Raw genomic sequence first — 17,506 nt, 5'->3', positions numbered from 1 at the left:
CATGAGCGGAAAAGTGTTAAGACTGCAAAGCTCAGGCATCTTTGTATTCCAGCTCCTCAAATTTAAAAGGACACCTAAGCAATGCTTACGTTCTTTGCTGGATCAAAAGGTACATGCACTTTGTACATGCAAGAAGTGTTTTGTGCCCACCCCTTCTTCCCTGAATGTATTTTCTCACACTGTCCTGGAAGTTCCCCCTGCTCCTTTCACAGTCTGCCCTTCACATTCCCTCTGATCCCATGCCACCCATCCCATTTCCGAGGCTGCATGTCTCTCCCCTCTGTGCTGCTGCTTGTCCTTGTAAGGTGGGAGCAGGCTGTGGTGGGGTGCAGCACAGTGTTCTGTGCCCGGGGCTGTGGCAGTGGGCGGCTTTCACACTTCAGGCTGAGCCCCTGCCCCCAAAACACAACCAGCTGTGCCTGCGAGACACGGGAACCCTGTTGGGCCTTCAGCCCCGTAAATGGCTGCACACTTGAAGTCCACTGTGCCTAATTAAACCCTTTTCCAGCACACCAGGGGAAAAAAAACAAGTAATATCCTACATCCTTTTGCCACCCAAACTGCTGTGTGCAGTTAGTTAGAAAGTCCAGTGTTGGCCTTGCTTTCCTAGACTTTTACCCTACGTAAAATGGGGGTACAGCTGTGCCAGTGTGTTGAAATCTGTAAATGAAAAATGTTGCATAGGTGTGAGTATTATTAGCTGCTTAATAGAACTAGTCAATCTTAAAAATTAACCTGATACAATGAGTCACAGTGGGGTCAGCTTAAACCCAGATAAATTGATGTTTTTGCTGAGAACTGCTGAAGTACAAGAAAAAAAAATAAATTGCTGTAGCATTCCTGTAACTACATCAAAAATTCTGTCAAATGCAGCAGAGACCAAGGCTGAAAAGATCACTTTTTGGCTCACATTTTTTCAGTGTCCCTTTCAAAACAAAGGGAATTTTGAACAGCTAAGCATCTTTTCTTTCTCTTTGAGCTTCACAGAGATTTCCTGGTGAGTACATCCTACCATACCTACTGGCAGCTGTGTGCCCAGCGCCTTTGTCCCACACAGCCACTTTCATTCAGTCAGGATGACAAAATCAGTTATGGAGACCAGCAAAGCAGAAGTATGATTTGCCATCAAAAAATAAGCTTGGAATGAACATGCCACCAAAATTTTTCTGTCTCACAACTGCTCACTGAAAGTGCCCATGTGCAAAAGTGACTGGACCATGATCCACGTAGAATTATGGAGGAGAAACCTGTGAGGATAAGGTGGGAAAACGTGGGGTTTTCCAAGTGAACTTCTCTGGGCTGAGGAGCACCAAGCTATGTATGTTCATACAGTGTATATCACAACTGCAACTAACAGGGCTTCTAACAGGGACAAATGTGGGGGTTTTTTCTCCACTACCTACTCGCACTGTTACTTGTTGGTACAGTCCCCTAACCCCTTTTCCTCTGACTCTGTAACACCTCATAAAACAAAGTGCTTGGTTGACTTGCTGGCTTGTAACAATGAAACTGGTATATGTAACTTAGAGATTTTTTTCTTTGCCTTTTTTATTTGTTTGTGTTCCACCTGCCACTTCTGAATCCACAGGCTACTACAGAATTTCTGCTGACTTTCCAAGATTTTTTTCCCTAAGTGCCAGTTAATTGTGCCTAAGCTTTAGTTTGAAGATTTTTTTTTTAGTATAAAAAGTAACAACTAATTGAGAAATAATACACTGAATACTTTTCTGTAGTATATAGAGAGTTTCCAAAAAAATTTGTACTGATTTTTCCTAAAGAACTTGGAAACAAAACAGTGTAGCCATTGTATTTCAAACATTAGAGCAATTGTTCAGTATGTGTGGTGCAAGTCTAAATTTCTGTGTCAGAACACGGTGCCAGCTCTGAGTTTCTGTAAATTGTGGTTCTGTGGGCATGCACATGTTTAAACAAGTGCTTTCCTATCTCCAGGTTATACAGTCATATTTATGTATATGGTTTGGAAAAGCCAGACAACACTCTAAAGCAATAAAAGGGAACCCAAATTATGTGCTTGGCTTTCACACCATTGTACTTTTAAAACAAAGCAAAACCTGTTATGGGGCTTTGATTTTTCCTCTAAGTATGTTAGCATGTCATATATAAAAATCCTAATGAATTAATTCTTGTATATCATAAAACGTAAAGGTAGAAAAAAGACCTAGTAAAACAAAGAGATAAACAGAGAATAATTAATTGCCTGCAGTTGAAGGTGTTTTGTGCTATAGTTTGTGTTACTTCAGGATGCTTGTAATCCTGTGGCTTTAAACATCTTTAAATTACAGGTTTATGCAGACAGAATATTGGTGTAACTCCTTTTGGACTACTACTGAAGGTCAGGAGAATATCATTCATCTTCCACAAAGCCTGGACATCAGCAGCTACACTTCTGGAAATATCCTGGAAAATGAAACTTTGAGAACATTCCAAGCAGTTCAGAGGGATTATTATATTTGACAAGATTCTCTTAACAATACACAAACCTTTGTGCACATACCACCATAATACCCAATAAAAATCAAAGCCCCCCCTAGGGACTGCTCTGCTTGCTGTGCACAGTATTTCAGATGGGCTGGCAATATGAGGATTCAGCACTACAATGAAAACCAGCTCATGGTTTCCTACCCATTATTTTCAGTTTAAGCATTCTTTGTTACTTTGAATTTTATTTTCTTACTTCTGAAGAAAGGTTTCTCATGTACCCTCCTAACATAACACCTAGCCCTGGGAGATGATAATCACTGTACTGTATGTCCCTCTTTGGATAAAATAGGTTATTTTCACTGTTTCTGGTTTAGTAAGTCACAAAAGTAAAAACATTTTCTTATTTTTATTTCTTGCTGAAATTATGCTGTGGAAACAATGGTTGTATGTAATTGTTAAGACAATTGTTAAGACTCTGCAAGACTGATTACAAGATCAGACAGTATGCTCATTAGATTTAGAGCATTAGGTTTTCTCCAGTATAAAAACATTTATTCAAATTAGAAGTGGGCTTTAACAGGCAGTGTTAAAGTCTTGAAACCAGGTTCTGTGTCCTCCACCACACTGCTGCTGGTTTGTGTCTAAGCTGTGTACGCTGGAGTGCTGCGAGGAATGACCACATGCCAATGGCATAATTTCCTGATGGAGACAGGATCAGATGGTGTAAGAAAAGAAGAGCATCTCCCTGACTGAAAAGCATTAAGAAGATTAGTGGCTGCTTTAGAAATAATCAATGTAAGAAGGTAAGCATGTTGCTTTGATTAGAGAGACAGACCTAGGAAAAAGATCAAGAAGAGTAAGAGAGTGAAGAAAACTGCAGAAGGAAAGGAGAAGAAATTTTGGGTTGTTACTGCAGAGGGCTTTTATTCTCATTTGTATTAGGGGTTAGTATTGTTTTCAGCAGTGTAGGGTAATTTAGATTATGCTGATCTTATATCACTGAGACAAGGAGCTGGACAGATTCTGCAGAAGAGAAGTGTGTGACTCATGGAAAGAGTAACTAGTGAAGAACTTGCTCAACTTGAACTCTTGCTTACAGGGATTTTATTTACCCCTGGGGGAGGGTGAAGTTTTCCAGTTTGGCATAACGCTAAACTACTTTACCAGTGAGAGAGAACTTGCAGTCTCATTTGCTGAAAAGATAAGCTTTCATGATACAGGCTAACATGTACTGAAGACTATTGCACAGCCAGAGAGGAAGAAGATGCTTTAAAGCGTGGTGGTTTTTAGCTGTGAAAACTAGCTAATGAAGTATTCAACATATGTGATGGTCACATTAACTCTTTCATTCAATACACAAACCAAACAAACATGTACTTACAGAGGCACGCTTAACAAAAAAAGAAGGAGAAATTCTCCCTGCTTTGAGGATCCCTAGGAACTCTTTCAGCATAATGACACCCATGTTCTCTTTCACAAAATGCTCCTCAGAGAATTCACTCAAAGCTATTCTATGATTTTTATTTGTAGTGTGAATAATAAGCTATCTGTCTGGTGACATCATTATGGGCACTTAAAATTAGCTGTGGAAATATTTGGAAAGAGTTATATTCAAGAAAATTATTTGCTAAAGGGGTTTGTTTCATTTAAATGCAGATTCAGCCTCATCGTATCTGTACAAACAAGTTTTAAAAGAAAGAAGAAAACCCCCCACTTCCTTGATGTGCTGATCAGAGCTCTTAATAGCAACCTAAAACATGGATAAGTTAAGAAAACTCCCCAGTTTTCTCCAGAATGGGGCAAAATTTAATTTTCAGGCACAGCCTGTCTGAAAAGTTGGAGATGACATAGACAAGATGAGATTTGGATGCAGAGTCAGAACACTTTAAATAGGTGAGTTATAAATATGGATCCTCCTTTTTTTTTTTTTTCTTTACAAACCCTACATCAAATTGTGGGGAAATACTGAAACTGCTTTTGTTAATATTTTGTTCAGCATAACTATTTGTAAAAAGGCTTTGTTCTACCTAATGGTATTGTCAAGTAACTGAGATCCTCTTTGCAATATAAACAAGTCCTAAATTCTTTCAGAGGGAAAAAGCCCACCTCATTTTAAGATTAAGAAAGCCTAAGAAAAGGTAGCAGGTGTGAAAGTTCAATTTATTAGCCCTATCTTTGAGAAGAGCTAAATCAATTAGTATAAATCTAGTCTTTGAAAGATACCTGATAATATATCACAAGAGAAGACTGAAGAACTCTACAATTTTGGCTTGGAGAAGCTACTTTAAATGCTGAAATGCTGAAGATGAAAATGTCAGTACTTGATGAGTTGAACTGTAAAGAATCACAAGAGATTCCTACAGACCCTGAAAATGTTATGTATTATATCTTTCACAAAACTGGCAAACACTCAAAAAAAAAACCTGGTGTTTTTGCCAGTCAGTGCTAAGGACTTGCTAAGAAGACATATGGTCTTCGTTCAGGTTTTCTTGACTGGAGAATCTTTCTCTCAATTTCAATTGTTGGCAGTCATAATTTCTGATTTTCATAATTGCAGTTGCCTTTAAATCAACTCTGGAAATCATCAAACTTATAGTCCTGGAGCAGAATCCTGATCCTTGTCAGCCATGGCTACAAGCCCACAGAAAATGAGGAGCAACACAGGTTAGTTCAGCTTTGAAGAAGTAAAGGTACTACTTGATTTTAAGTCAGAGATGGACATCAGTGTGCCTTGAACAGAACAGACGAGAAGCTTCTGTGCAGAGGTAGATCATTCCTTTTGTCTTCAGAATGCCTCTTTTCAGTTCAAGATTTTATGTACACTGATAGGTCAAATCTGTGGTCCTTGAAAATGCTACACTTGTTTCGGAAGAAAAGGATAGGAATCTTCTTCCTTTTATTTTTTCCTTTTTTTTCCAGAAAATTTTAAACTTTAATATGGACAAAGCATTAGGATCCCAAATCTAGAGAATTTGAATTTTTTGTGTGCTGCTGGCTAAAAGTCAACACAAGCAAAATGAGAAGAAGAGGCTGCATGAGCTGAAACTTCATGCTACAAATGCCTGCTTTCCTGGATGACCCTGTTCTGTACAGATAATGGTTCTTCTCTTTACAGCCCACCTACATGTAACTCAAACAAGAATCTCACTCACAAACACGCTATTTAGCACTGAGGCACATCCTTCAGACCTATTTTCCCCCCCTGCTGGGAATGCTGATGTGTGGAGCTGAAAGACTCTCTGCTTGCTGCCCGTGATGCTGTACTGCCCTGCACATCTGTGCATTCTCACCAAGCAGCCTGCAGATGTGCAGCTTTGGGGCCCGCCTGCTTCCGTGCGCTAAAGGCTGGCGGAGAGCTCGGCGCAGCTCTGCCGGGACGGGGAGAGAGCGCCGGGCCGGAGCCCAGGGAGAGAAGGCAGGGAGGGAGGCAGGGAGCGAGGGAGGGAGGGAGCGAGGGAGGAAAGGCTCCGGTGCCAGCAGAGAGGAGCTGCGGTTCGTGACTGACGGGCTGGGGACGGACCGCAAGCCCTCTGCTGTTTAGATTCATCTGTTGCTGCTTTAGGGAAGCGTGGTAAATTGCGATGGCAGATTTTAGGAGGCTTAGTTTAAATACAGCTGTTAAGGGAGGATAAAAATGTATGATTTTCATAATCATGCCTTTTTAAAATCTTTTTCTTAGGCTCAGGTGAACACTGCAAAACTGACTATAACCTGAGAAAGATTCTAGTCAAGGAGCGCTCACATCACTTTGATCTGGCTAATTAGAGACCATGTTTTGATTATCCAGTGCAGTCAGCCCTTAGCAGGCCCTCTTAGGCTAAGCCTCTTTGCTTGAAGGCCAGACTGAATTTACAGTTTCTGAACGCAAGTGCTGGGCTGGTGTATCTCCCTACAATACTATTGTGCTACAACCCGCTTGGTGGCAAGATCAGCTCGGACTGTGCCTGCTGTCATCTGTAAGCCCAGGTATTTAGCCTTTTCCTGGGGTCTGCTCATCCCTTCTGGCATGTCCTAGCTCTTCCAGTCCTCAATCTCCTTCTCACCTGCAGCTTACATCAGGACGTCTTCTTCCTTATTACCCTGCAGGTTTGCTTTCTCGAAACTGGCTTCTGACCCACCCAAAATGGGCAGCAGCTGTGCCTGTTCTAACCTGAGGCTGCTTGTTAGGCATGATGCCACACCTCATCCCAGATGCAAATGGTAATTAAGGGTGAAGGGGACCCTCAAAGGACCTCCTGTTCAGACCAGGGTCAGTGTTCAAGCATCCTGATGCAAAACACAGACATGCTGCATACTGACATTAAATATCTCTGCAGACATGTCTTGCTATTGGAGGAAGAGTGATGGATACGAAAGCCCAGCATTTTATTCCCTACCTACTTTAAAAAAAAACAACCAAACCTAGTTTGAAATTTTTATTCCATCGCCTTGCACCACAAACCTTGAAAGAGCAGCAGACAGAGAACCTATAGACATGCTCCCAACATCTAACACTGCTGTGCTGGGAGCTGCTCCAAGTGCATCATTAGAAGTAGTATTCTGCCCTGGTTTTAATTCAGAGAGCCAGGATCTGCTGCTCTGTGTTCCCAGCTGGTCTAAACAATTGTTTGGCCTGACAGTCAAGCTCAGGTGCTAAGCAGGGCTGGGTTGCTGTCTCTGTGACATGCAAAGCAAGGTTAAACTGGACAGTAGCTGGATCTTCATCCCAGGCTGTCAGAGTGGGAGACCAAACACAGACAAGGCTGTGAGAACATTACCTTCCAGGTTATTCAGCAGCTGCTGGCAGGGGTAATCATGGCTGGTGTTCCCATGAGCCACAGCTCTGCTTTCCATAGTTTCATACCACTTCTGTCTGCTTCACTTCCATTTCCACTGATTTGCTGGTCTGCCTACATTATGTACAGTTATGAAAACTTTAAGACATTCTTCAATGGTAATTGAAGTCAGAAACAGCTTTCTTTTACACAGACTCTTTTTCCTTCAGCTTTCGTATGCCTGAGCAGCACATGGTGCAACACTGAAAAATCAGGGTCCACCACTGAAGTTTATTTTTGTAGAGGTTAGTATTCTTGGCATACAGCACAGTCACGCTGTGAGAATTTTCAAGTATTAGTTATAATATTTACTTGGCTTTTGTGAATAATATGTTAGTTTAAACATGTCTTCTCCTAAGGTAAAGTGAAATAATTGTATGTATTTTCTTATTTTTGTGGTCCTTTCCACCTAATTTCCTCCTCAGTTTATTTATTTTCAGTGTACGTGGGATTGTACAAAGAAATAAACAATTGTAAGGAATAGTGTAACAAAAAAGTTCTATAGAAAAAAGTTCTATCTTTGTAGACAAGATACAGTTATTTCCTTGAGGGGGAGAATAATTGCACAATGTGGAGGTTTTCATATCTTGAAAAAAATCTTGTACTTCTGAATCAGTTATTTTCCATATGTGAGGATGACTCTGAAACTGCCAAATATTCTTGAAGGGATTTCTGCTAGTTTGTTAAAATGGAATTCAAGATTATACAAATCCACACAACTTCTTTTACTACAGCTATTGTCAGTAACTCATAAAGAAGCCTACTCCTGCTTGCCTTAAGTGTGTATTTTGCTGGATTTGGTGGCGGTCAATGGTGACAGACTGGCATCAGATTTCTGCAAAACGGATCCAACTTTCAGTGTCACTTAATGCAAGAAAAAAAAAGCCCTTTTTGCAATCTCTTTTGGTAGTAGTCAGAGTGGGAATGATGACCCCTATCCCCACTATCATTACTTTGTTTTCCCTAGCCATCCATCCCATCCCATGTGGCTCTGGAATATTGGCATGCTAATCTGTCTGCTTCAGAAACGGAGTGCCACACAGGATCTGTACGGCTGTGTGTACAGTGCCTAATGCAGCAGAGCCCTGATTGCAGTGGCTGTGGGAGAGTGGCCTTGGGAGATGATGAGTTCTTTCAGAGAAGGTGCTTGGGAAGGCACATTCATGCATCTTGGATTCAGCAGATCCAAGAAGGGGGAGGCAGAAGGTTGGTTACCCAAGGTAACGTAGTGTGAGTCCGGAATTACTGGGTACCAAGTATGGTCATTAGAGATCTCCAAATCACAAGGAAGGCCAGCAGTAGTGAATGGGTACAGCGAAGCTCAGCTGTTTCCTTCCAAAGCCTCACACATCCATCCAGGCCTGACTAGATAGTCTGACTGCCTGAGTTCCTTGGAAGTGAGTGTTAAATACCTACATGAATAGAGTGAGCAGGACTTGTCCTTTCGTGAAACATTATTAATGATATTTATACTGTGGTAACACTCAGGAACAGTTGAGGCCTCAGGATATTAGTACAAACTGTAAAGTAATTGCAGTTTCTGCCTGAAGGAACAAACAACAGTCAGAGGGTTGGAAGGTACAGTTCTGTTTGAAAAATAGCATGCAGAAATGATACATCTACATGGTCTTACTCTGCAAATCACATATGTATTCAGAGTCAGGTGTGCCATATACTTTAGTGACACAATAATAAACATCAATGACTTCTTTTTCCTACTCTGATGACAGTTAGACTAAGCTGGTTTCTTTTGTTCAAAAGAAATACTCTCCACATTAGAGTCATGTTACCTGTACAGAGCTATGGCTAAAGGTGTAATTTAGACTGCAAAGTACAGGACTTTTTTTCAGATAATTGTATAGTACAGAAAGGGAAAAGAGCAAATACAGGTCTCCAGCTGATACTCAGTTTACAAGAAATTATAGACTGCTTTTCCTCCTTTAGCTCAAAAGAAGTTTGAAGTAATATTACTGACGCTAATGGAGCTACAGTACTGTAAAAGCTTTCTTAAATAGCCAAAATTGAGGCTAAATACAGCATTCAGCCTTGTCAAACTCCCAATGTTAAACGTGAGCTCCCAAACCAGCCTTCCTTTCAAGTCAAGACTTGCTGCCTGGTGGATCTGCAAGATCACCAAGGCCATTTACTGACCCTGTAGCTGGACACATCAGGCATTGCTGATCATGCTCAACTTACTGCCTGGCTAATGAGGACATCTAGTCACAGGGAGATGTGGTGGCACTGTGATATGCTTATTGCTGGCTCAGCGATCACCTGGGCTCAGATGACTTCACCCTCAGCATAACTGCACATCTTCACTGAAGTGTCCTGCAAATGTCCCTGCCCTGCCCTGTGAGCCTATGCACCAAACACATCCTCCATGAGACACAGGGCAACAGCTGTTTGACAAAAAGAACGGTGGAGGTCTGAGTGCTCCCAGCTTTGACAGCTCAAAACAATTGTCCTTCCTCGTTCAACTCATGGGACTGACCCCAAAGTCAGAGACTTGTGCAAAAACATGTACGGCAGTTTAGTTGTTCCTTTTATTTTGGTTTGAATAATGCTATTTTGGTTCTTATAGATACACTCTCAAACTGGCTTTTCCCTTGTCCATTAAGCCCTTAAACCTTGAAGTAGTCCTGTGATCTCATCAGGGCAGCAGTTCTGCCTCCTGCATCTGTCCTTCTCACAGTCTTCCAGCCAATTCTGCCCACCTCAGCCTCACCCTTACAGCAGAGTGTCCAGAGGTCTGCCCCTCTGGTGGGAGGTGTACAGACTAAGGAACTTTATGTTTCATGTCCACCCTTTAGTCACAAACCACAGGGGACAGAACAGAAACACTGCAAACTGCTTTGCCAGCTCTTCTCCAAGGGGGCTGTGCCTGAAAGGTGGTGTGAGATACTAATTCCTGTTTGTCACTACTAACTCAGTGTCTTTTCCACAGGAGCTGGGGAGGCAGCCAGAACAGGTTTCCCACAAGCAGTGACACCATTTACTAAAGAATCCTCATAACTTTAGTAGTCACCTGGCTTGATTTTAAAAGGCCAGCATCTGGCTGTTTTGTGCTCAATTAACTTTTTGTCCTTTGGAAGCAGAAACCTCCACATGTAAAGAAATTTTGAGCTGATATTCAGTCTGCAGTGGTGGTTCACTGAAGTCCTCTTTTAGCTGTTAAACTTCTGTGCCCAACCTGATGTGTTACTGCAGCCAAACCTGGTCCCTAACATCCAAGACCTTGTGCAGAAGAAGGAGGGGGAGGAAGGGAGGAAGCAAAATCAGATAGCAGACAGATTTCCTTGCTAGAAAAAAAAAAAAAAAAGAAAAAGAGAACACGGAAAATCAGATCTGCCATGTAAATTTGTGAGGGGTGCTTGACCTCTAGTAATTAATTTTAGATAATGCTAAATATTTTTTCAGGAGTGTTTTTATACCTCAGTGATTCTATGCAAGGCATCCACCTTTGTGGATATATTTCCCTCAAGGTACCTTACCATTTGCTGTACAGTAGCCAGTAATACACCACATTTGCCCCCTGCTTGACACAACTTAAACCTCACATTTCTTAAAAGCAACAGGCATCTGCTGTGGAATGATGCAGTTTTTGCCCTCTGTTCCACAAACCCAGCCACACATGGAGTTGTGATCTCATTCTGGAAAACTTCTGAAGGACACTGGCCTTATGCAGAGCAACATCCTGAATACCACATCAGTTTCTTTGCACTTACTCAGTCCTCACCTCCCCACACGGGTTTCAAGGTGTTTTTCTGTTCCCTAAATACTGTAAAAACATTTAGCATAGTTGGGATTCACAGTAATTAGCCTTTGGAAGGCTGAACAGTTCACTTGCTGGGAATGTCTTCCAAGTTAAGAAGACAATAGACGAATATGTTTGCTACTAGAAGAGGCAGTGGCCTCACAGTTAAATTCCCAGTTAACTTCAAACCGGGGCTCTGAAACTTTTAGGCTTTATCTCAGTTTTTCTCTGAAGCATCACAGAGTTTCATTCTGATTTAACCCACCTTGGATATAGAATACCCAAGTACCTGTGGCATGTTCTTTTCAAACACTGGGTTTCAATTCAGACCACTGGAGGCACAGGAACAGAAGCCTTTAACATTGATGTGGATCCCTTGCACCGTGACTGTAGCAAGCTTCAAACTCTGATCTATTTAAAACATCTATTTATTTTTGAGCAGTTTTAAATAGATGAGAACTAAGGAGGAAGGGACCGTTGTGCTCCTAACACTGGCTCTTGCCTAGGATCGAGTCAATGTAAAACCCTCCTGCTCCCCTCGCCGGCTGTGTAGCCGTGCCAAGAGCATTTAAGAGCAAGATCTCGTCAGTTTGGAGCCGGGGTCACTGTCCTTAAAGCTTCGGAAAGGAAGAGAGAGGCAGAGAGAGAACCCTGGGAGGAGGACCTGAATTCCAAGCTATTCGATTTGCAAACTGATTCTCCACAAAGTTTCTTGGAAAGAATTCGGACACATCAGCTTCTGAGTATTTTAAAAGATGTAACCTTCGGGTTATTTTGTGAACTTTGTTTTGTTTACAGTGCTAAAGGGTGAGATTGGTTAGACACACAGGAGAAAAACGTGGGCAGTTTTGCTTATACGTTAATTACGAGTGTACAGTTGTGGTTTGTGTTTCATTCTTCACTAATACATCCTGCCTTAAAGAGAAACAAGGAAGAATATGGTCCCTCCTAATCCTGCTTAGAACAAGCTTCGGCTCTCAGCACGCTGAGACGGAGGAATGTACTTACCTTTACCGTGTTACAAGTGCTTTCATCGAGTTCCCACCTTACACACTGAAGCACTTACTACGCTTTCGAGGCTTTAAAGCCTCACCTCTGTTCATTAAAACAGACCAGAGCGGCTCAGCTGTTGCCGAAGTAGAGGTACGCTGCCCCAGCAGCTCGGGCAGCCGTGTGGGACCCTGGCAGACGGCAAGTCGGCGCCCCAGGTCGAGCAGGTATTTCCGAGGCTCGCTCCGCGGCCGGGACCCCGCGGCCTCCGCCGCCCCGCCCGCGGTCACCTGGCCCGGCCGGGCCCCCTCCCGCGCCCCGGGAGCGCCCGTGACGTCACGGCGGCCCCAGATTGGCTGCGCGGGGCCGGCACCGGGGCACCCTCCGCCCGCCCCCGCCCCCCGCGCCCGCTGGCCCGCGGAGAAACTCTTAAAGAGGGGCTTCGGCACAGCCCGCCCCGGCTCACGGGCCGATTCTTACACACGCACGCAGACCCCTGGCAGCTCCGGCGACCGAGACATCTGCTCTCCATTGCGACCACCCCCCTCCAGCAAACACCCTTCCCCTTGCTGCTCCTCCTCCCTTCCCGCTCCGGCTCGCAGCTCGGCTCGCACCCGCCGCTTCCTTTCTTCCAACGATGTTTTCCTGCTCCACGGGGCGAAGTGTTTGCTGAACTTTCCTAACAGTTTGGGGGGCGGGCGGGAGGATCCCGAGGCTTTTTTCCTTCTCCCCCCGCCCCGCCCGGAGCAGGTTGGGGGGCACCGAGCGGAGGAGGGATCCGCGCCCCGGGCGCAGGTCGCACACACACGCGTCCTTTGGCGGAGAGGAAACCCTTGCACCACGGCTCCGCCAACTTCGCCGGCTGCAGGGGCTCCCGCTGTGGAAATGAGTCGGATCAGATGGGGCTTTCTCCTCCTCGCTGCCTGTGCACTTTTGTCGCCAGGGCTCGCAGCCTCCGAAAAGGGCAGGCTAAGGAGGATCACGTACGTCCTGCAGCCCAGCCGGGGGGCCTCCTCTGGCAGCCGGCAGCAGCGCCCGACCCTCCTCGGGGGGGAGCAGCAGCAGCAGCAGCGCACCTTTAATGTGCAGCTGAACACGCGCTACGGCGGCGGCCCCCTGGAGCGGACCCGGCGGATGAGCAAGCCGGGCAGCGCCGCCGTCCAGCTCCGCTTGGGCCCCGCCGGCCAGGTCCACCCCAACTCGGCCGCTCACGCCTCCTCCTTCGCCAAGCCGGCCCGCTTCAGCCCGCGGCTCAAGGCGCCGCCGGGCCCCCACGGCAACAGCAGCGCCGCCCTGCCCCTCCGCCAGAAGCAGCAGCAGCTGCCGCCGCTGCCGGGGTAAGGCGCCCTCCCGTCCCGCACGTCCCCCGCCCCGCCACCGCAGCTCCCGACCACCCCCAGCAGCTCCGTCGCGGCCGCCGTCGCCCCCTCGGGAGGGGGTAGAGGGCGGGGGGCTGTCCCGGGCTGCGGGGGCACCGCGGCGTTGCCTGCCCGGCCCCGGTGCCCGCCGAACACCCGCGGCACACGAAGCCGGACGCGGGGCCAGCTCCCCCCATCCCGGGAGTCCGCGGCGGGCCCCGCGCCCGGCTTGAGGCGTCGAGTTTAATCGGGAGGTTTAATTCTTCCCGCCTTTTGTCTCCCCGGCCCAGCGCCCGCCCCGCGGCCCGGCTCGGGATGGGGAGCGGGGCTGCCCCGCCGGACACTGGTCCTTGTTTGCTGTTCCCGCAGGGTCAATGTGTGCGGGGGACAGTGCTGCCACGGCTGGAGCAAGGCCACGGGCTCCCAGCGGTGCATCAAACGTGAGTAGCCGTGCGGTCGGGGAGGGGCGTGTGGTAGGGGCTGTGGTGGGACCCGAGGGGATCACGCTGGCACCTGGCGAGCTTGTGGACGCTGGGATCGTCTGCGGGCAAAGAGGTGCTGGTTGAACTACTGAACCCACAGGACAGATGTAGCACACTTTCCATCCTTAAATCTCTCCTTCCTAACCTTCTCTTTTGCTAAGGGATGAATAGTGGGTGTCTCTTGCATTTATTCTTAGTACAAGTAGCGATATTTTTGGAGAGAGCTTTGTGGAGGCTTTGTTTGTGTGAACATCCCCTCCCCATCAGTTCTTGGTTTGTAGGAGTTCTTAGAATGATGGCTTAACAGGGTAAAGAATCTACCGGGGAGCAAGGAATCACCATCTACCCACACTGTCCCTTCACCAGCAGCCCACATGAATGATCCTGTGCTTACCACATGGAAATTTTGGAGCACTGAACAAAGTGAAAGAAGTGGGTTTGGGGAAGGTCCTGTAGGGTGATGTACCTTTACTGGGGTAACTAGAAACACAAGATATGTGCATAAAAGGTTGAATCAATCCTGCTGTGCTCCAGTTCTTTCTAATGGGAAGGTGGAAGAATTTCTGCTACCTTAGGCAAGATTCAAATGGCTAAACTGGAGTGATGTTATGAGGTCAGGACAGACTGGAATGACATACGTCTTCAGGAAACTCCTGTAAGTATCAGTGAAATTGGGTAGATCTGGGAATATTGCTGCAGTTCAGCAGGACAGACTACTGTCCCTGAGAGAGTTGGAGTAAACAATGCTTTCAAGATTTTTGTTTTTCCAGTGGCTTTTGTCCCTGTGTGGGATTTTTCACAACAGGGAGCAATCACTTTTGTAATCCTGACTAAGGTCAAGTACCCTTGATCTGCATGGACCTGTTGCTAAGAAGCAAAGACTTTATGACAGTAGTTAAAGACAAAACTTCACCATTTCCCTACTAATTTAGGCATGTATTTAAGATATTCTTCTAAATTAACGTTTTTAAACGCATGTTGTTGTGTTAGGTTAGACACATTTTACTTAACACCTTATAAGCACTAGAATGTTTCCTTCAGTTTACGGTGGTATTTTGAGGCTAACTGCAGAGCTTAATAAATACCTACCTTAGCTTAAAGACTAATCAAAATGAAAAAAAATTCTCAGTAATGTCAGGACATTGAGTGAAAAACATATTTTAACTGTGCTATTGTCAACCAATTTTATTTTCGGTATTGTGAACAAAATCCAAACATTGTTTGGGTTTGGTTTTTTTTTAATGGCTTTTTCTGTCTTCTAGTAACTTTCATTTCCAGGCAGCTTTTTTGTTTGTGAGTTAAGTCATTTTCTTAGCTTTTTGCCCCTTATGTTTTATCTTTTTCACTTCTCTGATTATCATTCATCTTTTCTTTTTGGTTCTCTTTTATTTTTAGAATCTTCTATAAGGATTAAGTCAGACAATTTGATTTTTATGGGACAGCTTTCTAAAATTTAATTCAAATCCATTAATTACTTGGTTAGCTCATACAGTTACTGGAGGAATGGAGTAGCAGAAACAGTATTAAAAAAAAAGAAAGGTGGGGGTATTTTCTCATTTTGTGCCTCTGATATTAGGCTTTCCTTAGCATTAAATATTTTTATTCCCTGCTCTGATGCTACTCTAATTCCTCCTAGCAGTGGTATCATACACTTGGCTTGGATTTTCTCCGTTTCACCCCTCTCTTGGCAGGCCAAGGGAAGCACTGAATGTACTGAAGTTGTCTGTTTTGTAACTTAGGCAAACCATGAGATACAGCATTGACTTGATTCAGCTATGGAAGATTAGTCTCACAGTCATAAAAGCCAGATACCACCTTTTCTGGAAGCGCCTGATGCTCCTTTCAGAAGAAAAGAAAATCTATAGCTGAACAACAGTTAACGCTTTTGTTTCCTGTAAAATTGAGTGAGTTTTTACAATAGAGATAGCAGGCTCTGTTGGTTTGGAGTGGCTTATTGCAGCAGTAGATTAACTTTGCCACAGATGCTGGCACACCTGAGCTGACTGGATGCAAAATCAGTTTGATTCTGTCAGGGTTTATTATTTTAGGCTCAGTATCCCTTTAATAAGCTATTTAGTCTCTAGGGCCAGATTTTATTCTTTTGCATGGTGCAAAGCCTGAGTTAATAAACCCCAGACCCATACTGGCTCTTTCCAGAGCCAACTTCCATTTATCTGTGTCGTGCTTCCAGAACCAGAGTGCTGAGAGCCAGCTCTGATCAGCGAGGTTTATTAGCTCAGGTGTAATCCCAGGCTGGAACAAGCAGCATGTGTTTCTGCTCTGCTGCACCTGTGTGAATAAGGCTGCCTGGAACCCTCAGAAAGAGAGGGGGTGAAGGGCAGAAGTCTGGTCTTGCAGCCAGGCTGCCATCCCTTCCCTTTGCTTTGCATGGTGGTGTTTGATAGCCCTGCTTTCTCACGCGTGAGGCTGTGGCTGCCATTCCCTTGGGTGACTTCTCTCCACATCCCTGTTCTCTCAGTGGCAGCAACAGGGGGCGTTTGAAATGTTTCTGTGCGGGTCAGAGGGCACCATCTGTATGGGGGAGGCAAGGGAACTTTACAAGTCCTTTTATCTAAATTTTAGTCTGATGGTGAGCTGCCTTTTGTGTTGGCATTTGTTCATGTTCTCTTGGAAGCCTGGCAGTCCTCAGAAGGTGAGCTTCTGTCTGTAAACTGTATGAGAGTGCCTACTATTTCCAATTTAGACATGTAGGGTTTCCCCCCCTCTGTCCCTAATATTTCAGTTTTACATTGTAAAGTTTTAAGAACTTTTTTCAAACTCAGTGACTTAAATTATGAAGATCTGCATCATTCTAATTAAAAAGATGAAATGATAACACTCAGTGTTAAAAGTGTTCAGAATTGCTTTATCCTGGGCATATGATCCCTAACAATCAAAACCAACCTTTTTGAAGCTTTCAGAACATCCACCTTTGGGTAAAGACAAAGGTGGGAAAAATTGAACCACATCAGTAAACACCTTGCAAAGTTAGAAGCATGTGAAAGGGTTTAGGACAAGGATTGTCTTCCAGTCATAGTTATCATAGGTTATAATCTGTGCTAGTGCAGTAATGAGACATCTGCATGGAGACACCATGTTTTGTTAGTACTTGTTGTATAACAGAGCTTTATAGAAACATTAATTAGCTCTGTAACATGTCTGTAAGGCACGTAAAGCTTAGAGTGTGGGGATTTTATTATTTCATTTATGGAAATTAAACCATAGGTTAAATGTGGACAAGTTATAACAACTGTCAGGAAGGCCTGTGCTGGAAATCAGGAGTTCCCACCACCCAACTGCGTGTTTATCCTGTTGAAATCTGTTGTCCCCTACTTTATTACCTACTACTACTACTAAATTTCTGCAAAATTACTACTACTTCTGTAAACTACTTCTACAAAATTCGCTCTTCTGTTTGTAATGATTTTGCTTAATGGTACAAGGAGCTATTTTCATGTCGGGAATGTAAGAGAAAATTACCTATTGTATGTAGAATCTGATATCTTAAAAAGAGAAATGAAAAGAGCCACTTTGTTATAGTAGTAAACCCCTTGTAAAATGTATAATGTGTTTTGTCTGGAGTATTAATAGTAGTTGTATGTGAGTGTTCTCAATGTAAACTGGATGGTTAAAAAAATGGAAGCAGAGAGCTAACAGTTCTTAATG

At 44.4% G+C, this 17,506-nt stretch overlaps 1 protein-coding gene across 1 annotated transcript in view; it reads left to right on the top strand.

Annotated features, from left to right (window-relative positions):
- Positions 1-12,492: 12,492 nt before the first annotated feature.
- LTBP1 (latent transforming growth factor beta binding protein 1) overlaps positions 12,493-17,506 on the top strand; it is a 184,877-nt gene continuing 179,863 nt past the window's right edge. Inside the window, exons 1-2 of the mRNA XM_058836171.1 lie at positions 12,493-13,337; positions 13,728-13,798. Of these exons, the coding sequence (XP_058692154.1) occupies positions 12,886-13,337; positions 13,728-13,798 (523 nt within the window). The 5' untranslated portion in view covers positions 12,493-12,885. The remainder of the gene's footprint in view (positions 13,338-13,727; positions 13,799-17,506) is intronic.

Source organism: Poecile atricapillus, chromosome 3 (assembly GCF_030490865.1).
Source record: "Poecile atricapillus isolate bPoeAtr1 chromosome 3, bPoeAtr1.hap1, whole genome shotgun sequence".
NCBI classification, from domain to species: domain Eukaryota; kingdom Metazoa; phylum Chordata; class Aves; order Passeriformes; family Paridae; genus Poecile; species Poecile atricapillus.
Note: the sequence above shows the minus strand (reverse complement) of the source record. Positions and strands in the feature narration are given on the sequence as shown.